This window comes from Crassostrea angulata, chromosome 10 (genome assembly GCF_025612915.1).
Source record: "Crassostrea angulata isolate pt1a10 chromosome 10, ASM2561291v2, whole genome shotgun sequence".
NCBI classification, from domain to species: Eukaryota; Metazoa; Mollusca; class Bivalvia; order Ostreida; family Ostreidae; genus Magallana; species Magallana angulata.
In genome coordinates this window covers 4,222,501-4,247,917 of record NC_069120.1, presented here as the reverse complement: position 1 = coordinate 4,247,917, position 25,417 = coordinate 4,222,501, and the positions used below count along the sequence as shown (strand labels likewise).

The window sequence follows — 25,417 nt, the reverse complement described above, 5'->3', positions numbered from 1 at the left end:
TTGATATGTTTGAAGTTGTCAATTTTTATTTCATTACAAAAAAAAAAATTTCAAACAAGCATAAGAAAAAAAAAGAAGCAAACCATTACTTATCAAAATATTGTTAATCATTTTAAATCTTTCTTGCAATCTTTTATAAACACAGCTTGTTTATAATACAGAGCAGATATTAAATTTTACATACATTAAAAATTACTCTTAAAAATAAACAAACAAACAGTTACTAATTGAAATAATGTCAATCATTATATATCTATTTGCAATCTTTTCTAAACACAACACTTTTATAATAGAGAGCAGATAATTCATATTATATTAAAAATTAAAATGACTTAACCTTATGATCTTGTATTTCATGCATAAACTAATATATGAAATTATCAAGCTTACTAATTAACACCAATTAACACCATGTTCAAACAATCCAGTTCATAAAGTTACATGTACTTTAGTTGTATAACAACAACAATCTGGGCAACTAGTTTACATCAACATGTTCATGAACATCACTTTCACAGAATCAATACTTAGACAAACTGGTTGAAGTGTTTCATTTCTGTTGCACATGAATATACAAGTACATCCATGTCCGTCGTGTATAGCATTACATCCATCGTGTTAACTTACTACAAAATACAACCAACGATTTGAAGAACGTGAAACTATTCTGTGAAACATTCAATGCTTAATGTGTAAATACATGTCAATCATTGGCATAGTATAAAGTTTAAGTTTCTCTGTTTATAGGAATCTCCTAGTGTTTAACACACAGGATTACAAATATATCTTTTAATATGTTTTCAACTTCAGTCCCGCCACCAAGTTTATCATAAGCATTCAAGTTTATAATTAGAAAATATGCAAAAATGCAGTTATTACATTGTATAAGCAAACCTATTATATGTTTAACATAATAAGTATACAGGTTATGTACATGTTTTTTTCATCAATCATATGTAACTGAATAAACAGTATTCTTATCAGTGTACATTGTATAGTTCATATATGATCCACAAGCATCTCAAGCTCTGTGTTACAAATAACATTGGTATGTGAAATATTTAAAGTTTATTACATTTCTGAACCCTAGTGTAATCATCCAGTTCTTTCTGATTACAACTCGCTAATTCAGCCACTTCAAATACTGTCTGCCATCCACAACCTGGCCTTTACTCTTACAGAAGTGTAGATACTTCTCCCACAATGCATCACATCTCAGCAAATTATCATTTCCTGTTATAGAAAAATATGTAATGCATCCAGTAATTAAATTCTCACAACAAAGCTCATTACACAAAGTTTTTTGCTTTTGCTTTCAAATTTTAAAACAAGGTACTGCATTTTATTCTCCATACAAACATCATTATTTTCTACGTGTTTGCCAATCTCACCTAATATAATGAGTCGTTTCTTGGCCCTTGTCAGGGCCAGGTTGACCTTGCCCTGATTAACCAGGTGACCTAGATGCTGGTTTTTCCATTCAGTGGTGGATTTAACCTCTACTTTGTGTGCAGGCAATGATCGAACCGTGGACAAGATAACATTCTCCCATTCTTGTCCTGATAAAAATAAAATAATAATAAACACATAAATAAGCAATATAAACATACACATAAAATTTGCAAGATAAAAACTATGCAGTCAAAATTAAAGTGCATGAAATAAGAACGCTATACTTAAGATTTTATTCAATACCCAGTACTTTAATTACAATTTTCTCTGAGAAGAGATTTAACCCTAAACAGTTCATGAACATGATATTTTGACAAGAAATTCACGTACCTTGACAACAGTCTACAGTCAACACAGTGATGTTCTTGTGGCCCTTCTGTTGGAGCTTTTTAGAAATGAGGCCGCTTTGTTCTTGGCAGAAGGACAGGATGACAATACTCTCCTCTGTCAGTCGGTGACGATTGACCAATTTAGAGGCCACAGCAACCTGTAGAATAGAAAAAATGCCATCATTAAACATCTATCAGATTACAGATAGGGATCTATAAATGAAGTGACTAAATTCTATCTACAGTGTGTCCTCACCGCGAGGCTGGATTCCTCCTGGTTAATGGCGTCCTGTCTGATGGACTCCTCCTTACCATAGAACTGACAGAAGGTCACAGACTTATCATTACTGAACAGAGCCACCTCCTGCTTCTGATCCTTATTACCACACTCCAAAGTCTTCCCTAATGTTACCATAGATACCCAATCACTGATGCCTTGTTGCTGAAAAAGAATTTAAAAACTACTCTCTTTTGGAAGGATGTATTCCCAATATGAGGCACACTTTTTATCAACTACTGTCAGTACATTAATGAGATGTGAGAGTAGAATAGCAAGATTTTCCATAATTCACTATAATGTGATGGCTTTCAATGCCTCTGTCATTCTTTTCCATCACCCCATTCAGAGTAATGTCCATTGAACCTGCTGGACTCACCATGCGGTACTGGGTGTTGAGTGTGAGAGCCCTATCCCTGTATCTGTCTAACAAGGAGGCACCAAGTCCCAAACTCCTGGCCACCGGACAGCTGACTTTAGGGGGCACCTGCTGGCAGTCTCCAAAAACAACCACCTGCTTAGACGAACTGAATGTTACAATGGGAATCATACACTCTGGTTCCGAAGCCATGCCACAGTTATCTATTACCACCTGAAAAGAGACAGGTCATGATGAATTACTCTCACAGTTAAATATTCAACTGATTTGATAATTTCTAATAAAAAAATAATTCCATTATAATGTTTCATCTGCAGACATACCTGGTTAACGTTACAGCCTTGTTTGATCAGGGTTCTAGCACTAGTCATACAGGTACACACCACAACCTCTGCCTCGCTCAGCTCAGACACCTCAGCCTTCCTCAATGTCGCCTCATACTCCTCAATCTGCTGACTTGTAATGTCATCTGGATACAACCTAAACAGCATGTCAAACTGTACGATAGACTGCCCAAACAATGTATCCTGGTTTCTGATCTTGTGGTGGAGAGCAAACCTTTCCTCCACAACCAGAGTCTCGTCACCACTGTCTACAGCCAGCTTCAGCTTCGGTACCAGTCTTGGACTCGGAAATTCCTGCTGTTCTACCTTTTCATCATACACCCTTAAAATCTTTGGACAGCTCTGTCCAAGACGGTTTAATTGTTCTGAAAAATGATGATCAAGTACAAAGTTACAATAGCTAATTTGTCTACAGCCATCTGCCGTAAATTTACTGATTCAGATCTGTTATATACTCTGGTGTATATTGTTCTCTCTCTTACCTACAATCACATCAAGGGACTGGTCACTGGGAGTACAAACTAAAATCTGAGGCTTGGTCCCACTGACAGGGACCATCTTGTTCCTGAGGGACAGCATATATATTAGGCGGGCAGCCATCAGAGACTTGCCCGTCCCTGGGGGTCCAGATATGACAGTAAATGGCTGCTTCATTGCCATGGAGACTGCTTGTTCTTGTACACGATCAAGGGGAGGTAATCCAGGAGCCGGAAACTGTTGCAGTAACTCGACATCGCGGTAGTCCACTGCAACAAAGTAATAGAAAAGTTAACTAAAAATGTGAAATAACATAAATCAGAACTTCAAATCCTCTTCTAAAAACTTGATACATACCAGAGGCAACTGGTGTTTTGCCAAGAGCAATATCTTTAACTAACTGTCCACTGTCAGGAATGGTCCTTATGGCACATTCCATCTGTCTGAAAAAATATTAATGAAAAAAATAATTTACAGAATTCAAACATACTTGATTCTGATGTTAGATCTGTGAGCATTGTTGTGTTACACTTACCTAGCTTTCTCAGTCTTGGAGACCCACTCTATGGTACAGGGTGTCTTGTTGATCTGTGGACTCCGTAGATAAGATGGTGGTTCCACATTACTCTGGTGTAACAGCAGCCTGACCTTGAACTCCTTATCATTATGTGTTACCGAGGTGACCACACAATGCCCCACCCATTTTACCATCGCATCGCCACTCAATGTCTGCTCCACTGATCTGTCCTGTTCTTTATGGCCAGTCACTTGGAGGTTACAGTACCTTACACACACAAAGTCCATGAAATAGCTCTCAGCATAGTGTACATTATCAGGATTAAATAAATCTTCTAACATTGAGTCATTACTGAACTTGATGTTTCTGTTCTTACAAAACTCCAGGGGTAAACTGAACTCCGCTGTGTATATCTTCTTCCCTGTCCCCTGAGTCTTCCAGTGTAGAAATACATTCCTTATTACAACAGAACTAGTCTCTTCTACAGCAGTTTTAGCTGCCTCAATATTAAGAACACTTAACCAGGAATCCACATAGTCATTCTCATCTTTATACGTTTTCTTAGAGGCATACTGAACTCGTTCTTTAGCAAAGCACTGCCTGGGGTCTGAACGATGCTCAAGGCAAATGTCCAAGTTTGGAACAATACTCAGGAGTTGAATGGCGGGCGTCAGCAAGCCATTGTATTTCTCAGCAACCACCTGTACTTCTACCAGGACAGAGTTACCATACTTGACAGTAAAATCAGTATACGGGACCATCTTCCCATTTACAAGGCGTTCAGTTGTTATTTCTGTGGCAAAGTTTTTATTATGAGCGGGGTTTTTGACCTGGTCTTTTACAGACATAACAGTGGTTTGTAGCTTAGACTGGTTCTCATCTCTGATGGACATAAGGAGCTTCTGCCAATGGAATGAGGGGATCTGGTAGATGTACTGGTTCGGGTTAATCTCCTCCTCCTCATTGGTCGCGATCTCTTCAGACGGAGCCTCCGGGTCGTATATCTGCTCCTGCCAGCACAACTGTACTGCTTTACTGTCCAATGGTTTAGCAGGTTCTCTCAATGCCAGTGTCTTTATCTTTACTACTCTCTTAGAATCTGGGATTTTCCCCAAGGTTGGAGGAAAACAGAGTACAATTTCTTCCTCATTTATCCTTTCTATTGATGGTAACATGGTCATTGGCTTAGATTTTAGCATCAGGGAGAGATGGATACCTTGAACAGCTTGCTGGTACTGTTTGACAATATCACTGGAGTTAGTAAGGTAAGAACAAAGTTGTTTTATATCAGACTGGTTATAGCCTACAGCGGTTCCCTCTATAGCAGCCAAGGACAACCTGTGCATAACCAGGTCCATATAGCGACTTAATGGATTCACAAAGTGGACATAAGGAGCAAGATTTAAGGAATAATGGCCAAGCTCTGTACCATCAGCAGAACACACATACTTTGATTTTCTTTGAATTGCATTTAGTTTGACCAAGGCTACAGCTAGCTGAGGGTGGCTCTCGGCTGCAATGATTACATTCTGTACAAAACTCACATTTCCTGTTTCTGCTGCTTCACAGAGAGCTTGCCAGAGTGCCTGACAAACATCGAAAGAATCATGTACTTTAATGTTACTGGTACGCTTCATATAGTTTATAATACAAGTACACGCCATTTTACACTGACATGTCTTGTTACCATCCAGGAAAGGTTTAGTGAGGGCAACAGAATTAAGGGCATCAGCAAAATACTCCTGTCTCCACAGCTCAAGCTCCGCTTCATTAGGCTGGCTCTGACAATACAGGGGCACCATGCTGGGGAAGCGCTGAAGCAGGAACACCGCCATCTTGTGATTGGTCTGTATCATTAACTCCTGTAGCATTAAGTAGGCCTCGGGTGAGTGTTTATCTTGGTGTGTGATGTCAGCCTCCTGATACAGACTCGCGTTACCCAGTCTCTGCCTCCGCCAAACTCGCGACATGTGGAACAAGACTATTATACAGCTCTTCAGATAATCAGCTGCTGCATCAGGATCCATTAAAATGTCTGCTACTTCTTTGAAAGTGAACTTTGTTTTGGAGTTGATGATACACCTTTTAGGTTCAGCTTTTATTATTTCTCCAGATTTGGTTACAGTTAAGAAGATGGACAGAGTAAGTCTGTCTACTTCTGGTTTGATGCTGCAGAGATCCGTACTTAGTTTTTCTGGTAGCATGTGAATTACTTCTTTGTTAGGAAGAATAATAGACTCTGTTTTGTTCCTAGCTTCTGTGTCAATATTACTGTTCACCTTAACAAAATAAGTCACATCACTTACATGAACCCCTATAAAATAATTTCCATCAGTCGTCTCTTCAATGCTTAATGCCTGACCAATTTCTTCAGAGTCCCCAGAGCTTATCGAAAAAGTCCACTTCTCACGTAAATCCAGGCGTTTACTGTATTCCTCCATTGGGATGGTGAAATCGGAAGAGAAATTAGAAGAGACCTCTTGCTCTACAGCCTTGCTAGTCTCTTTCTTGATATCATATTCTAAGTTCAGAATGTTAATGGCTGTCTGCTGAGTGGTGCCTGCAGGAATTACTCCCACTGTTAATCCTAGCGGCAGGTAGAGTTTAGGGTGCCACTTTAAGAACCTCACAACAAATAAAGTTTCTTGACAGTTTATCTGGTTAATCTTCACAGCCTGACTCTGTATAACCTGTCCTTCCTTAGAGATATGATACACTGGCACTTCACTGTTACACCTCTCCCCCGACGCCGACAGAGAGTACATCTGATGTGCCCCGGTGTTGATGGGGATCATTATTCCTGTGTTATCTGGATCTACACGACACACGAAACATTTATACTCCGGATCAATCTTCCTGTTCAGAATTCCCACCACTCTTCCATGAAGACACGTGTCCATGTTATCTAGTTCTAACTCATCTATATCCTCTGTTGCCAGAATTTCTACCACTACCTCATCTCCATCCATAGCTGTTCCACAGTCTCGGACATTACCAATCTCTATTACGCTATGACTAGCCCTTTGCTCTGTCACCTCAGCATGCATTCTATCCGAGTCTTTACTGAAGATACATCTCTTAAACTTATCAGGATACTTCTGCATCATGGTCTGAAGATGTGCCTCATCATACAACTGAATCTCCTTAAAATCTTCACTCTTACTAGATTGTGTTGTGTCCTTACTATAACACAGCTCAATGTGACCATTAGTTTCTATAAAGTCAATATGTTCTACATATACTGGGCCATCAGGGAACAGAGAGCTTTCTTTCTGCTTCTTCGATCTCTCCATTCTGATAGCTTCCTCTGCCATCTGCTTCAACAGATCATCTGTGGCTGTATCATAACATTCACTCCAGTCGTACGAGTACACAATCCTGTCCTCCTGGGTGTGAGGTGTAGGTCTCCCTCTGATCTCATTTAACTGTGACACTGACCTTGTAAGAGGCCTAACTTCTGCATTTACTACAGGACTACCCCCTAAAGTCAGCTTACTTTGGCTCCAAGCTTTACCTTGCATGCTGGGATGAGAGAGGGGTGCTGGCATCAGTTGACCTTGAGTAGGTAGTGACAAGGCCTGAGGTCTGTTCTGTCCACTCATTTCCACCATTCTCTGCCTGGCTGGAGACTGGGCTAGATTGGACACCTGTTGTTTGATGGAGTCTAGAGTCAAACTAGTGGGATGGATACTCTTCATGTTCTGGCAGTGCTTCAGATAGGTCTTCCAGACGTTAAGACATTCTCCTATAGCGCAGAGGGCTACAGGGTCCCCAACCACCGCCACAAAGGACTGGGCCCTGGTCAGTGCAGTGTTCAGAAGCTTGGGATCTGACAGGAAGCCAAAGTTACCTCCGTCCCCTTCGCACTCCTTATCCGGGTTATAATTGTTGTCAATCAAGCTGCGAGTCCTCACAGTAGAAATAAACAGTGCTCGAAACTCTTTTCCTATAAAACAGAATTCAAAAGTTTACTCTTTATGGCTATCATTGTTTTTAAAAAAGCATTGTTCTTTGATAACAAAACCACAAAATTCTTACCTTGAACATTATTGACCCTCTCAACCGTCACATTCTTCAGTTCTGGGTGTTTCTTTCTTAGAGACTTTCTTATAAATAGTACCTGTTAGGAAAATGGACATACATGTAGTTGTAACACAAAGAGTTTTACTACCAGCATACAGTTTACTCATAAAGTTTCAGGTGATAATGAAGTTATGTTCTAACCTGGTCGTAATATGGAGTGACTACCCCAATGGTTTGGGGGTTCCTCTCGCCCCACTCTGTAGGCCACCTGTTGTACAGCTCATAAACCCTCTCCACCACCTCCTGAACCTCAGACATGTTGTAGAAGGAGATACTGTCAGAATCTTGGATCTCCATCCCCTGCACAGCATAAAACATCAGAGGAGTGATCTCCAACACAGAGGGGAGGTTGGCCTTGGACTCCAGTTTATCAGGGCCACCATAGAATATGGCAGAGATAAACCGTAAGATCTCCATCTTGGTTCTGTAATTGATCCTCAACAGAATGTTCAGTGGCTTGGCAGGATCTATTTTGTGGGAGAAGGAGTCATAGTACTGGAATAGCCTCTCTAACAGAGACATGTCAAACTTCTGCTCACAAGCCTCGGGGCTGTAGACTTTCGGGCTGATCTGTTGATGGTCACCAGCCAGAACCACACAGGTGTTCTTACTGGCCAGGGTCAGGGGCATGATTGCCTCAGCCTCCAGAGTCTGGGCCGCTTCATCCACAAAGATGTGAGTAAAGTAATCCTGGAGCCCCAACTCTGCCAGCAACAGGGAGGTGGATAGGGTCACTATCACTATATTGTGCTTAGTAATGTCTTCATGAGTTGGGAACTCAAAGGCTGTCTTATCTGGGGTCAACATGCAGTATTTCTTGACCTTGTCGTGGACAGTGTTCACTCGTCTGTCTTTGAAGTACACTCTTCTGATTTTGGCATTACTCTTTGTCTTCTCTATGAAAGGATCTAGGTGTTTCGTGATATACAGGTCAGCAGCACTGAAATAACAGTCAAAAAACAATAAAATCGTTAGTCAACCTACTTTCAGCAACTGTTGTGATAATCTTTACATATAAACATCTCAAGTTTTACCTGTTTGACTGAGCACATATGAGGATTTTAAAGTCTTTCCTCTCCTTGATAAGAACCATTACAGCCTGAGCAATGGTTTCTGTTTTACCAGTGCCAAAAGGACCATAGATTACAAATGGTGGGTTGTATTCAGACCGCTCTGTGACGATGTGTTGGACTGCTGTTAACTGGTCGGCATTCAACACAGAGGAGCTAAAGTAAACAAGATGAATTGCATAAATCATAAAAAAAACTGATGGCTGTAAAATTGGTTGATACAATAAAAACAATATACACCAGTCAGTTATAGAGGAGCTACAAGCAAAATTCATCAAAAATAAATCCTATAAAATCATTAAAAAATTGACGACTTTGTTATTTGGATGATAAAGAAAAAAATGTAGACCTACTTTATACTTAGTGTAGATTTCTCATGGAAAGGTTTAATCTTAGAGAGGTCTGGGAATACAACGTCGGTGGAACTGAGATTATCTACAGCATAATGCATCATACAGAACCACCTCCTGTCCATCTGGAACTGTATCTCCACATTCAGGGTCATTCCAGGTTTCAGCTTCAGACCCTGCACACATTTACTGGAGAGACACAGATAAAGGTATTCCTTGCCACGCCCATCAAAATCAAAGTTATCCTTCCCAACAATCACTCCCTCATATACGTTGGAACCAGATTGGCTCTGCGGAGCCAGCAGCACTGAGCGGACACTGGTTAGAATCAGTTTGCCTGCGTCTGTGTCCTCAGTCAGGTACTCTGCCAGAGGAACTTTGGCGAACAGTTCACCCTTCTGTGCAGGAAACACAAGCATCTGCTCCTGAATGGATCCCAACACTGTGATAGTCTTACACAAGTTGTAGCTTTAAAGAAAAAATTGCAACTAACTTATTGAGAAAAAACACTCAAATACTTAATGTAAGCTAAAATTTCATGGTATTAACCATTAGGTTATAGTGTTACTGGTACATACAAACTACCAGGTTCGAATATGCCAGAAATGGTCGTTACCTGGATATAATTTGGTGTCGCTTCATCTCCTCCATCTCCAGTAACTGGTGCATTTTGTGGTGGTAGTTGTTCCAGTTGAGTTCTGTGGTCACACTGTGCTGACTGATCACGCTGTCAGAGGAGGTTGGAGATTTATACTTACTGGTCAATCTCTTTTCAAGCTCATCCACATTAGCCCCCTCGTACCGAACAATCTCCCTGTTTTCTGCTGTCCAGTGGTCAAACTGCAGCTTCTCCCTGAGAGACCTAACCCTCTCATGAGTCCCAACGGTTCCTACCTCTACGTACAGCTTCCTGACCAGTACTGGCAGAGTGCCAAAGTCAAATATCACCCACTGGTTGAATGAGCCGAACATGTTCCCAGTGAAGTGTACCTCCACACGGTAATGGTCGTTGGTGACCTGGAATGAATCACCCTGGGCGATCTGTGTGTTCTTATCTATCTCATTCTCCTTCAGAGAGAAATGAAGGCGGTCTTTGTTGTACAGTAGGGCAACTTTTTCCAGTGTTCTCTATAAAATGAAAACATTTGTATAATTACATTATCTTAGCACTTTTTTGGTCAGCTATATTTACTAGAATATGCATTGCATTCTACTCCATATATACATGTATTGATTCACTACAAATACTCTTTGCTAGTATTTTTTTTCTAGCTATCACTATTACATCAATTATATCAATACACAGTTTTCAGTGTCAAACTTTATAATGAAACATTAAAATCTTTTTCAGTTAATCACAGTATATATATTGATACATTTTGAAAGAAACACTAATTAAGACATTGACAAATACACATGGTGTTTGATATATCAATGTCTATGACACAACAATTCAAACAATAACCCAACATCCTACCTTTGATTGAACATCAAATATCCAGGCAAACACGGCATTCTTCTTTTCCTCATAAATAGTTAACTCCTGATCACAGGTCACCTCTACATCTGGCAGATCTTCTGCAATCTGGGAAATGCAACGAAAATATGTTCAAACCATACATGTACCAGTATGCTGTTTTTCAAGATACAAAAAGTTGACTGCTACAGGTGCCAGATTAAGTGGATACCGATATCTGTTGAGAGATTAAAGGACACTGACCACTTTTATCCCGTGTTCTGCTGACTGGTACTGCTCCAGCAGTTCATCCATGAAGGAGAAGACCTTCTCCTGGCGAGCCATTTCACGTTTCATCTGTCGCCACTCGTACCTCTCCCGCCATTCGTCCACTTCCTCCTCACTGTGGGCGTACTGACACATATTGTACATGTCGGGGACGTTAGAGTACGGACACTTCCTGCCCTCCACATGTCTGAAAGAAGTAATTCAAAACAAGTTATGATAAGTTCAGTATACAAATAGATACACAGTAAACAGTTTCATATATTACATATATCTTATTTTATACCTATTTACTGGCTAGGAGGACGATAGTAAGTTTATTGTTCCCCACGACAGCAACTATTTCCATTGGCTTCGCCTTGTGAAATAGTTGCTGTCGAGGGGGACAATAAACTTGCTATAATCCGAATAGTCAGTAAATAGGTATCTTGTTATACCAAAAAAAACTTTATTTGTCTGCGATGCAGATTTTTTTATAATAAACAAATTAGAGTTATCAGACTCTGAATTTTATAATGTAGTGAACGGTTTACATCAGAGGTGTTCCGATTTTAACAAAGAGGGGAAATCAAATGCCGTAGGTGAATAGTTTTGATGACTATTTACCATGGGTAGATAGCACGGAAACTAAATCACGTTAGATAGAATAGGATGTTTATTTGATGTAATTATATAAAGAAAATATTCACAGAGGTATAATAAACATGTATGATATATATACATGTATGATCATTAAATTCCAATGGGAATCGCCTCATATGGAATTTACTTTGTGTTTATGACAAAAAGTAAATAAAATAATAAAAATCAAGCAGTTACAAATGTCAACTTGGGTACAAAACTTGACATCATGATGCTCTAAGAATGACATCATATTGCTCAAGGAGAGGTATATTTCGCACTGACATTGTATGGAATACATGTATATATGGTTTCCACATGATTTCTGTTAATGATTTTCTTACAAATTAGCAGGAGGTAAGATATAATTGGTGATCCTTACTTGAAGCAGAGTTCGTAGTTGGTGCCGGGTAGTCCCCACGGGGGCTGTCTGTGGTTCCACTGATGCTCCTTGTCTGAGTTGACGTTGAAGTTGTGTTTTTCGGAGGCGGTGTGTTCGTCCCACTGTTTCTCGCTGTTGCACTGCTTCCCACAGTACGAGCAGTAGTACATACTGTACTTGACCTGAGTGGGCAGGTTGACTCTCTTTGTGACAGTCACCACCGACTCTCCACTAATCGCCTTGTTCTTCTGGGCACTCCTGGTGATCTGGGCTTCCTTACTAGCTATGTACAGATCTTCCAATTTCTTAACTGGTAAGCAATAAAACACACATTTATACGAATCAAAAATGAAACACAGGGCTAAATGTAGCAATAGGTATGGTTGCTCTTTGTACGGTATAACTTGCTTTAAGCAAAGTCAGTTTCAAAGCCCTAATCTTAAAATTATTTTGTAAACTTATCAGATTTTAAAATGTTTAAAAAGAATTCTAACTGCTTTATCCTGCACTCTGCTATAACCCTGCTTTACAGTATAGACAGAGGCTGACTTACCATCGTGAACACACATCCACTGCCAGATCTCCAGTTCCTCCTGACTGTGAGCAAACTGACATGGACCGCCTCCAGTGTATCCACACTTCCCGCGCTTCTCGATGTAACTACACAGGATGAACCGGAATCCAGTGGGAATTTTCCTAGGAAGAACCCGAATCTCCTTGTTGGAGGGAGACACCAAGTACACCCGGTTCATTTTCCAGTTGGAGTGGATTTTCACACACCTGTCTTTTGTTCCATCCTGAAAGCTTTTCTTGCCATTTTTCCAGCAAGTTAAACACAGTTCTTGTATAATAAAAGGACACAGATCATCCCCCTCTTCGTCAACGCTGGCCAGAGGTTTGGTGTCGGGTACCTGGGGGACAGCTTTAGGGGCTACATTTTGAGTCTTCATAGCAGGGGCCTGGAACAGAGTAGCCGATGGTGTGATCTCTGATGTGTAAGTCTTCATCTCAGTGGCACCTGTTGATATACCCAGCTCTTTATTGGCCAGTTCAACTATCTTCTCCTGAGAAAATCCTGTGTCTCTTTCAAACATCCACAAGTCTCTTTCAACCAAACTGTGAGCAAACCTACACTCAGCATTTATCCTATTACGACAATAATGCAGCCATTTACAGACTTTGAAAAATGCCGTCTTGTGTTGGAACCCCCTGGGATTGATGATTGTGACTGCGCCGTCAGTGCTGAAGTGGGCCAGGATTTTATAGTCCGACCAATCATGTTTCCCTTTACCACTACATTTACCTTCGGCTCCCTCTCTATTTATCATCTGGGGTGTATTATAGAAGCAGGCCTTACATACAAAGCTGAGGTATCCTGAATGTCTCTGCAGAATATCAGCAATGGAGTAGCCTTTATCTAGACTTTTTGATCTACTCTGTATGATGAATTCTGAGATATTAAACTCCTCATCTTTCTCCATGGTCCATAACTTCTGTTCCCATGTATTATGAGCAAAGCTACAATTGTCCTCACCATAGCGACACAATCCTCCCACCACTACACTATTACACATTATGTAGCTGCCAGAGAATACCCGGTGGTTCTTCCTCTCCCTGATTTTTAGCCATGGATCATTGGAGTGCTTTTCTCTGACTACCAGAACATTTTCCTCGCATACATGCTGAGTTGGTTGGTACATGTATACTCCTTTAAGAGTGTTCACCTTATAACAGTTTTTACAGACCAGTTTATATTCCAATTTTGAGGCCAGACTTGGAGGAAAGTCTTGTGTAAAATTAGAGACACTTTCTGAGGGGTCCTCCATAGGAGCAGAGTCAGCGACTGGCCTGGGAGCAGGTGGCCTCATCATGTTAGGTCGGATCTGTGCCTGGGATGTGGGTGCATTAAATGGGGGCATCATTCTGGGTGGACCTGTAGTGAAACATACAAGTAAACTAAATGTCAACTCAGAATATCTAAACAAGCATTCAATTGTAAACAATTAGATGTAGAGTTTGTAATCAAGTATGATGTCCAGATTTGGCATGTCAAAATCATTTGAGAGAAAGTAATGAATGAACTTGATGACCAATGTTGATATGTAACTAACGTTCAAAGATATTGTTTTGTACAGCTGTGGAAAGAAAAGCAGAAATGTAAATTAAAATCAAAATGTCATTTCATTATTTTCATTTTTGTGACCTGGCCATACCTTGCATTGGGAACATACTCCTCGGTGCTAGGTGTGGATATGGCAATCGGGGAGGCAAGGGTCCCATTCCTGGGGGAGGGGGAGGGGGAGGCATCATAAAACGATAAGGGTCATGAAAACGTTGAGGTGGGGGTCCAGGCATAGGTGGCCTGTTCATTATAGGGGCAGCCGGCAGACTACTGGGCGGGGCCTGGTGTCTAGGTGGGGTTGGCAGGAGAGGCTGCTTCACAAGGGCCGGACTGGGCTCCACAGGAACAAACGGAGCAGGCTTTGTCTGTTTGGTCTTGTAGTTGAGGCCTGGTATGCTGGCTGACTTATCCTCACTAGACTCTACTGCCTGTAATCGGGCTAACTCCTCACCGTTATCTGCCAATGGAGCAAGAGAAATAAAAATTAACACATTCAAATTCATTTATTGTTCATCATCCAAACATTTACACATAATTTTGATTATATAAATAATATACCAGTATATTCAAGGATGAAATGTATATATGATTAAAATTCAAATGAACACAATTTTTCACACTTCAGGGCAAACTTTGACAGATCTCCATCAGTAAAGTCTCATCAAAAGGAGGATGTTCATCAACCTCACAGTATTATTGAATTCACACAGATAACAACAAAACATTTTACATGTATTCTGACCTATTTTATACTGCTGGAGTTTACTAATGAAGTCTAACAGAAGAAAGCTCCCTATCCTGTCCATGTTCCACAGGGTCTTCTCAGCTGTATTATGAGCGAATGTACACTTCTCCTCCCCGACAGCGCAGGGGTTGCCACTGCTGAAGTGGGTACAGATCTTGTAACTTCCAAACTGCTGAAATTTAGACTCTGGGCGTGGTCTAACCTTAATCCAATTCATCCCTTCTCTTCTTACTTTTACTAGCAGTATGTGTCTGGTACATTCATGTGGTAAGTTCCCACGATACTGAAATCCCCTTATACCTTCTCCTATCTTTACAAAACACTGTCTACAGGCTAACCTCCAGTCATAATTATCATCCAATGGAAACTTAATGTTCTTTATTTCAATAATGGCTGATGGATTCATTGGCCTGATGCTTGGTGTAGAAGTTCTGGAGGACAGGGGTGAGGCAGAACTGGAGATGGTAGAAGTGTGATGAGGAAACTCGACCTTAGAAGGAGATTTACCTACAAAACCATTTTAATCTGAACTCATAAAGATTTCTTGTTAGGTTTTGATTATAAAAAAAAAAGGGTTCTGGAATAAAGTATTGTTTTCTCAAATACACTTGAAGATAAGCTTTTGATACCTGCTGGTGGGGAAAAACAATCTAATCCCATTGCCTGGTTCTTATTTTCTGGTTCCTGAAAAAAAAAATCAAATTGAATTCTTCATCTTCCAATAAGGATTCAAATACATGTTTGTCTGTTTTACTGTATAAATAGAAAAACTTTTAACTTACAGATATATCAACTGTTGGAGCGAAATTATGCATAAAGGTGTGTCCGGGATTGCCCAGTGTAGTGTTACGAATGCTCATGAAGTTGTTGACAAAGTTTTCATCCTCACTGAGGCGGTCATCCGTCCCCTCCGTGTCATCAGACTCTGCCCCCGACGATTCCATGTCCCCGTTCTTTATCTCCTGTGCCGGCTTCACCGCCACCTTAGCGTTATTATTGTTACTGGTTCCATTGGTCTGAGCACGCTGCTTGTTAGACTTTCCTGGGGGCAAGAAAACTTATTTATTAAACATCAATCATCAAAGTATTCTGTAGTCTAATTATGGAGTACAGATCAACTTCAGTATTTCAAACACTGAAATCTCAAAAATCAGAGGTATGTCGAGGGGAGTCGGAGGTCCTAGCCACTGTTTCTTGATAAATCTCATAAATTTGACATTAGACATATCAAAGTTCTCTCTCTCTGTCCAACTGAGATCAAGATAACAGGGTTTTACTTTATATATACATACACCTCAAACTTAACAAATGATCTTCAGATTGGATGCATGGATTACACAAAAGAAGATGATTACCTTTATTTTTCTTTGCAGGCATTTTTTGTTTTGTTTCAATTTGCTAGAATAAAAAAATAAATTGAATATAAACAAATAAAGCAAAAGTGTCTGAATAAAACGTAGCAAAAATTAACTTGGAAATTCATTTTAAAATTTCAAATAAACCTACCTTATTAACGTGAATATTGGTTCCCTGTAGCCATTCGTCGTCTAATTCTTGGTCCTCTACAGATTTAGCATTCTTGGCTGACACACTAGCAGTATTATCCTCTTCTTCTATTAATTCTTTTAATTCTTCTAATATTTCTTTAAAAACCTGAAATTAAACAACCAGTATGACAGAGTGTACAATATAGGACATTTTGTTATATCTTGAAATAATGGCTTCAAAACACCTGATGTTGTCAACGTGTCTAATGACACAAAATTTTAATAGATCATAGAGACCAGGGGATCTATTCACAAAAAATTGTACGTCTACGTACACTTTAAACTTACGACAAACGTACGTTTACGTTTATGGTGCTATTCATAAAAGCTGTCATAAGATAATAACGTTGTCGTACGTCTGTTACAGTCGTAAGTGCCTCTAAGTTCTTAGTTACCGACAAAGCTCATGCGCAGTAGGCATTGTGGAAAAATGACGTCACGCTGTATTTTCGCTCATTTTATTTCGTGGAACTTTTTTAACGCTTTTGAGCAGACATATATAATGAAGTTACTATTTTTCTTTCCATAAGCCTATTCTAATATGATTATATAAGTTTACAATTATCAACAGAAAGAAAATCAAAATGTGCCCGACGTTAGAAATGTTCCATATTATAATAAGATAATTCCCTGTTTTTTAATACATGTAGTGTTATTATATTCCTGGGAATAATTTTGTTACAAAAAGTAAAATGTTTATCGTCAGACGCATGTGAGAATTTTTTTTCTGTATGAAATTTATTTCAAGTTTTAAACTTCCAAAAAATCTACAGCAGAATTTGTTTGTAATATAATGTGGCATACTTAAAATACTGTCAAAAACACTCAGTTTATCGCTACATGTACATTCTAAATATGTTGGGGTTTTTTCGGGGGGGGGGGGGGGGGGGTCTGTTTCGGCGATAATATAGTAACTAAGTATTATCACCCACGTTGGCGTGTCCATTGATAACTTTCCTTTCGATATTGTGAATTTTTTTAAAGGTCGTCTGGAGAATAAATGATAAATATATATTTTTTTTTTTAAAATTTCTATAAAAATTAATAAGAATTTATTAAATTAATTGCTATCATTTGACCTAACATGATGAATTTTTGTGCATAATTTAATAAATTTTTTAGATCATGCTCCATTGTATTAATATTTAGCGGTTGGACCTTGTGAGCTAAAAAGAATTGTGCAAAGGTATGAATATTTTTGTCTTTTTCATGAGTGTAAAAGTTGTTTCAAATTTTAAAAAAAAAATGTTTAGAAACAGATTTCTTAAAGGCTGGGTCTATCTTAAATAATGAAGTTTTTTAGGGGGACCAGACTGAGCCCTGGCCCCCACCTCTAGATCCGTGCATGATATGTAGTACGTTGATTACATTACATACTGATAATTAATTAGTGTGTTTACATATGACTGACTTTTTACTGATTTAATGCACTTGTAGGAATAAAAGAAAGCGCCTATATTATCAAATAATTTTCGTAGTTTTACCTAATACTGATACGATATACCCGAAAACGATGGCGCGTAATATATCTCTTTTCCTATATGTGTAGGGTTTGTAATGGTGATTATACATTGTATGCTTGAATTATTATAATCATGCTTCAAATATGATTAAGAAAAATAAATTCCATCCACCATTAATATATTTTGCTACACGGGATACAAAAGGAGCTCTGGCACTGTCGTTTCATGATAAACTATAGCGCGTTATCAAATAGGAGTTTCTTCTCTTAATTTTGCTTATGACAAAATGAAGGTAGTCCTTAGAACTGCAATAACTCAACTATAAATATATCAATTATAGACTTACGTCAACCCGACAGTAGACGTAAACTTACGACTGTTTTTGACGTAACGTCACACGCACGACATTTTGTGAATAACCAAAATCTTAAAAATGAATCTTACGTCAAACTTACGTCTACGATTAAACGTACGATTTTTTGTGAATAGATCCCCTGGACAAGAAACAAGAACCACTTCAGCGTGTAAGAGTTCCTAGATAGTATACAACTAAACTGTATTGAAAGTTATTAAATCAAAATATTCATCCTTGAAAAAGTTTTAATTCAAAGATAGACTGTAATTGTCTATGAATGATATGAACTAACAATTCATTATATACACACATCTAAGACTAAATGATATTATATTTTTACAACAGACCTTGCTGATTTAGAATAATGTAGACCATGAAATGAATTTCTTACGAAACTAAAACATTTTATTGTCTTACAACTAAACTGTACATCCTTGGTTAGTTAAACAAGAAATTTCAGCATCAAAAAGTAATTGTACATGTAAGTGCTAGTGATACAGATCGCTACCAATTACTTTGCCACAAATCAAGGCTAAAGGCAATCCATTAAACTGATCATCATTGAAACTCTAGAGTGTCTACTCTAAAAAGAAATTCAAAACCTCCTTTAAAGTTGCTTAGTGCCGATTATTGGGATATTGCAGTATCAATTAATTTTCCATACAAACCAATTATCTTAAATTTTATAGGCTTTCACCTATTTACACCAACAGAACCAGCCTTCTTTCAAAGGTAGATACATTCAAGGTAAATAAAAATCATTTAGATACATTCAAGGTAAATAAAAATCATTTAGATACATTCAAGGTAAATAAAAATCATTTATTTATGGGAACACAAAAAAACAAACCAAATGCATCATGGGCGGGTCAAGAACAGGAAACAATTTTTGTAAACAAAACAAACTTCAGAAAGATTAGTGAAATAATGTACTTAAGTTTTATTTTTGATTTGAAAACTTATTTCCTTCATTTATCATGTTTATAGTATATTCATGTATATTATGTTTATAGTTAATGTTAAAGTATCATACAATCATCGCACCTTGGTGCCGAGGGGAAAATAACACAGCACCATGTAATATACGGTTGGTTTTGCAAACAAATTTTGAATACCAGTTTCCTATTGAAATATAGTTTTTTTTACTGGGAAAACTACTGCCATGTCCATTATTATACATATCCAAAACAAACCCAACGTTTTAAAGCAAATATGAAATCTGATATAAGATTCGACCAAGCAGCTTTTATCAAATTTTTATCCAAAAATAAAATAAAATCAGAAAGACAGAAGTCATAAAATCCTATAGCTACCTTTAATGCTTATCACTGCCAACAACAAATGCAATGAATGAAAAACCACACAAAAGAAAAGGCTTATCAAACCTTGCATTTAAAAATCTAGTTTCCAACTAGCTATAACAAAACAGAAACTTGAACCCCCCCCCCCCCCCAAAGATATGATCCAACCACTGCATACAACAGACAGGCAAAGAAAGAGAAAGCAAAAACTACCAATTCTCACTAGTTGTCTACATTATTAAATCACAAAGAGAAAACAGTAATAAACATACCTGTGGAATTACAGAAATAAAAAAAACTCTGGGAAATCCCCATTGCTAAATATATCAATTACCAGTATCTATTAATAGTGCACATGAGAGTCAATCTTATGTAATGACAGTTTTAAATACATGTACATGTATATTCTGAATATATATGCATTTTTAAAACTACACCACTGAACTTCTCTCATGTGTGATGCATGAACAATACTGGTTTTGTATTTCCTAATATTATAAGCAGCAGAACATCATGTAAAAGTACATGTAAAACATATTAGATAATCAAAGTACTGAAGTACTGGTGGGAGTTGATTTTATCGATTATCATTTATTCAAAATCAACGATATGTGATTTTGCATGGCAAGTACCGTATTTTCCCGATGAATCGTCGATGCAGACGACTAGTCGAATTGCTCATTTTTAGCCAAAATTTTAACAAAATCCTACGATATGTCGATTCAGACGACACGTCGATCTTATCACTTCAAAATAGTGTATAAAACTGCAGTAACATTATCAGTGTATGATGCCACGATGTCCCGATATTGCTACCAATTATCATTAATGATTAACATTTAAACAATTATACTTTATACTTATGCATCATATTTTCAAATACCGGCAACATCTACAAAGTCGCTGGCATTGTAAACGATTCCCGATATCACGTGATGTGCAAAACTAAACTTACTTTGACAGAAATATTTTATTCCCATGTATTAAAATAATCACCCACTCTGACCATCGCCAGTGTATTCGCCATTATGTAACCAGCCACCTGTTGACTCGGCGCGTGGTCAATGTTTGTATAACAATTTCCGGTGTCAGAGGCATGCACCTGTCTCGTGTCGGACTTCAAAGGGGGTACTCAAGTGCAGAAAGCTTAGCAATTACAATGTACTATGATTTGATGAAACTTGTTTACTTTGTATCCAGTAATGCAGTTACACGCTATAGTTTTACATACTGTGGAATCATTAGATTTCGTGGTGACTCAATTTTTGTGCAATTCGTGGGTACCTCTTATCCACGAATTAACTTCCTCCACGAATTAATAAATCAAGGCAATAAAGTCATATTTCCTTTCGTAGGTATACGAAAATACACGAAATTACGTCCCCACGAACAAATAAAATTTAAGCAATCCACGAAAATTCGCCCCCACAAAATTTAATGATTCCACAGTAGACACTGTTAGAAATAGATCGATCATTTGTACGACTTGAAAATGATGATATAGGACATACATACGTTTCCTAATTTAACAATAATCAAAGAATTGGACAATAATTAATCAATGAACTATAATCACTCTTATAACTGTACTCTTTATATACACAGGGAGTGAAATTGCCATATAAATGTCAGACTTAGCAAGATTATTAGCACAACCGGGATCAGCCTACCGTATAAACAATAGAGTTGATAATTGCTGATAACGTATTTTAAGATTGATTTTGACCATAAAATATTTCTTATTTATACTTTCCACTAACAACTCTTTACTAATAAAATAATAAAACTTAAAAACATTCCCCAGACCTACTGCAATATTTTTTTCCATTCAACTTTGGTTTCAATTTTACTGCGCAATATTATCTTCCCACTAAAGTGATATATGGAATCATGTGACAATGTGTTTATAAAAACGGAACGGTAAAACTTTTAGTTGATTAAAAACAATGCACCATTGTTTAATAACTGATATGAATATGTATTCTAGTGTTATCAGATGAGTGAAAATGATAATAATTTAAGACGAACATTGAATTCAACAACGTAATTTTCAATAACACAGCCAGCTCAAGATGATTAAAACCAAGATTTTTAATAAGATTTTTCACAATTTTCTGGCCTCAAGCCTTAGACAAGTCGATCAAGACGATAAGTCGAGTGCTCTGCTTCAGAGAAAAAAATACCGACTTAATCGTCGGGAAAATACGCTAGTATCAGTAATCTTGAAATATTTCTGAGAAATTGTATGGATCCAGGCAAGACTGAACTCTTGTCTTGTTCAACCAAACGCTCGGCTGTCTCCGTTTATCTCTGACAAGCAAGAGAGACTCTATTTTGTCGGATATTAACAGAGACAGACAAGCGTCTGGTTGAACGAGACTACATTGAACTCTAACATAGGAATACATACGACTTTAAAAAATATCTAAACTGTTTGTACAATTTAAAATCTTATTATTTTCATGGTATTAATAAATAAGTTTTCTCGAAAAACAATGCTTCAGAATACATAGCATTGAATTTATCAATTATTTTCAAGAACTAAGTGTTGTCAGCGGTATTGATTTGTGCTTAGGTCCAAACACTGTTTCACTTTTGCTTTGCCCGAGTAAGTGCATAGGAGAGTTGATTAAAATCAACTCCCAAAAACCAACACAGTTTGGGTAATTAGTGTCATCATCCTAACAACACAATAATAGTAAGAACTTAGAAGTGCATGGGATCTTACCGAGCAACAGTTTCAATCATACCCTGATTAGAATATAAATACACAAAGCTTACCCCAGGCTTGATCTCCATGCCTTGTTCAGCTACTGACAGAGCATCTGTAAGTCTATTCTGTGCCTTCAGGGCCAGAACCTGTCTGTAGTAGGCCTTTATATTGCCAGGAAAAATCTGTAAAGCTGTAACAACAAATCCCAAATTGATAACATGTCAGACAGTTAATCACTCAACATTTTTTCTGAATGAAGACTTTTGATACCTGATTCACAGTCCTTTATAGCTTCTATATACATTTCCTGGAATTGTAAAAAATAAATAAATAAATAAATAAACCCCAAGTACTAATAGTACTTAGCATGGATGGAGAGAAAGAGAAAAAGTGTAGGTTTTCATTTGTTTGGTGTCATCATACCTTTTTGAGACAGCAGAATGCTCTGTTAGAGAAGAGAGTAGACTTAAACTCCTTATCTACGATATGATAGAATCTCAGCTCCAGTATCCGGGCTATAAACAGGGCATTACGATAGTGCATCCAGGAAGTGTCAAAATCCCCCTCCTTAAATAAATCATTTCCCTCATCTTTCAGGTCTTGCATTAGATGAAGGAGAGCATTCTACAACAAAATAACAGCATTTAACATACATGTATTTTGATTCTAATTTTCAGTATGTTTATCACATAGTTTAGCAACCAAATTAAATTTTCAAAAAAAATTCCAATAAACTTAAAAAAAGAACATGCCATACAAGTCATACCTTGTGTACTTTTGGTTCCTGATCGTTTCTGAAATTGTTTTAAAAATCATCTTACGAAGGTAACTCAACAAAGGAATATGACACTCAAAGTATTTATTAAAGCCAGGTCTGTCAGACACTCAATTATTGAAAGGAACAACTCAAAATTTGAAGAAATGACTGAAATTTGATTCATTCTTAAATTGAAACATATTCTAACAAGATACCTTTTTTGGGAACAAAGAAATTTATCATCATCAAGATCATGGAGGTAATTTAATAACAAGATATAACTTTATATAACTTATATAAACATAATAATTTTATATCATCATTCTTCATCTAAAATGTCACTGCTTTTTCGTATAACAAATAATTTGCCCATTCATTAAGAATATATACACCTTGGTCATATCGCTACATTGTGGCATAATAACCAAACAGAGAACACAACAATTTTGACTAAAGACACATCATAACTAATCAGAGAGCCCAGCAAAAAAGACAGAATAGCCAATCAGAGGGTGACTTACACCATGGACTCCCAGTAGAGGGAGATTCTCTCCTTCCTGTCTTCACGATTTCTGACCTCCTCGAAATCCCGAGGGACATCACTTGGGTATATCCCGTCCGACCACGGGAGGTCCATTTCTTTATCGGACCTACACAAATACGAAAAACATATGTTTATGTTATTTGCAAATAAAACTGCTGTATCAGTAACATTTGCATGTTACTTTTTATACATTCATATTTATTTAATCACCATATTTCAGAAATTTTTATGCATTATCAAAGGTAAAATCTGAAATAAAAAAAAGTGCTCTTGTTTTTAAATTATATTTTAATAATGTATAATTTAACAAGTCAAACTAATATTTAGTTTCGCTGGTCATATTTTCAAAATATTACATCGATGCATCAGGCAGGTATTGCAAAAATTTGAAAGGAGAATACTTTCCTTCTAAGTTTGTTACTGAAAACTAACATATTGTACATGTATTGATCCATATCTAATACTTCTCAATGCAGCAGCATTTGACCTTATTTGGTGGTGCCCTACCCTTGATTTTTTAAAATTTAATTCATGAGATTACACGATTATTTACAATGGATTTGCCCTTCAAACCAATTGAAGGAAGCATTGTGATTTATTTTGGAATTCACCACAAGCATGACAAGCTTAACTAGGAGGAAATATTTCTACAAGACTACAATTGACTCTTATTGCAATCTTTTTTCTGAAATGCCTTTTCCATATTCAATTAACTGCAATATAAAAATGTTCAATAAAGAGAGGAGAGATAAAGGCTTTAAATCTGAAGGGTCAATCCTTTCTGAACACCTTTCTGAACACCTAGAATAGTGATGAGCACTGATGACAATACACATGTATGACAGTACTGACCTTTAGATCATATCAAAGTTACTGCTGAGTCATATAGAATTAAGATAAGCAAGGTTATATGAGGATAAAGTTCAAAATCCCCAGACTAAGACCAGTGACTGGTGAAGTAGACCTCAAGTACACTCACAGTATTCAGTTGAGTAATAATTATTGAAAGTGTACGCCAAAAAATAATAATAAAAACAATTATTGATGGGCTGATTCAGTGTTAGAATAATAATTAAACCAAAAAGCAAATGTTCAAACGACCAAGTGATCATCCTCTGGTACAGTGTAAAATTCAATCAATTGTGGCATGATCGCATACAAAGTCTACCTGCCTACACGGAGTTTAACGTTAGCTCCTAAGCTCCTAAGCAGAGTTCACCTGTTCACAAATTCATTCCAATTGGCTTACATCCGTCATCTATTGCTTAACTGAATTATAATATTTAAAATGTTATCGTTACAAATGACATCGAGCAAGTATTGGTAACGACAATGCATAAACGCCATTCATAGTTTGATATTTAAAAAAAAATCCTGATGTTCAGGCGGCATGGTCTGGTGTGGTCGACGCACGTTTTGTTTACTTCCCTTTATCACAGAGGAGGTTGTCAAGTTTTAAACAAAAATCATTGTGTAATATTGAAACTTTTCAACGCTTACCTTTTTACCAATCATTAAACTTTTCCATCTTTTTACACAGTAATTTAATAAACAAAATCATATCATGTTCTTCGGTAATAGTTTCCCCCTTTCTTTGAACTTCCGGAAGGAAAAAACCAAATCCGATTCGTGAAGTATTATCCGATTTGTTTAGAGAGCTTTTAGTTTAGCGCGGTATACAATTTGACTGCAACGCTTGATGTGTTACAGGGCCGACGACATCCAAAATAAAATAATCATTCAATGCTTAACATTGGCGGATCCAGGGGGGGGGGGGGGGGGGGGGTTCCGGGGGGTTACCCCCCCCCTTTCTCTGGGACATGAATTTTTTTGAAAACGTTTAATGCC

General features: G+C 37.6%; 1 protein-coding gene across 1 annotated transcript; it reads right to left on the bottom strand.

Annotated features, from left to right (window-relative positions):
• On the bottom strand, positions 1–25,175 carry LOC128165188 (helicase with zinc finger domain 2-like). The gene is made up of 30 exons (XM_052829448.1): positions 25,070–25,175; positions 23,547–23,675; positions 23,035–23,062; positions 22,692–22,892; positions 22,539–22,575; positions 22,337–22,458; positions 16,396–16,542; positions 16,245–16,287; positions 15,672–15,931; positions 15,519–15,573; positions 14,887–15,396; positions 14,236–14,601; positions 12,576–13,955; positions 12,023–12,332; positions 10,999–11,209; positions 10,756–10,863; positions 9,895–10,406; positions 9,282–9,746; positions 8,893–9,084; positions 8,000–8,798; positions 7,814–7,895; positions 3,794–7,721; positions 3,616–3,701; positions 3,264–3,527; positions 2,761–3,146; positions 2,438–2,650; positions 2,038–2,223; positions 1,783–1,939; positions 1,392–1,559; positions 1–1,233 (listed from the first exon to the last, which is right to left on the bottom strand). The coding sequence occupies exons 2-30, from the start codon at positions 23,660–23,662 to the stop codon at positions 1,124–1,126; spliced, it is 11,442 nt and encodes a 3,813-aa protein (XP_052685408.1). The 5' UTR covers positions 23,663–23,675; positions 25,070–25,175; the 3' UTR covers positions 1–1,123.
• Between the last annotated feature and the right edge of the window lie 242 nt (positions 25,176–25,417).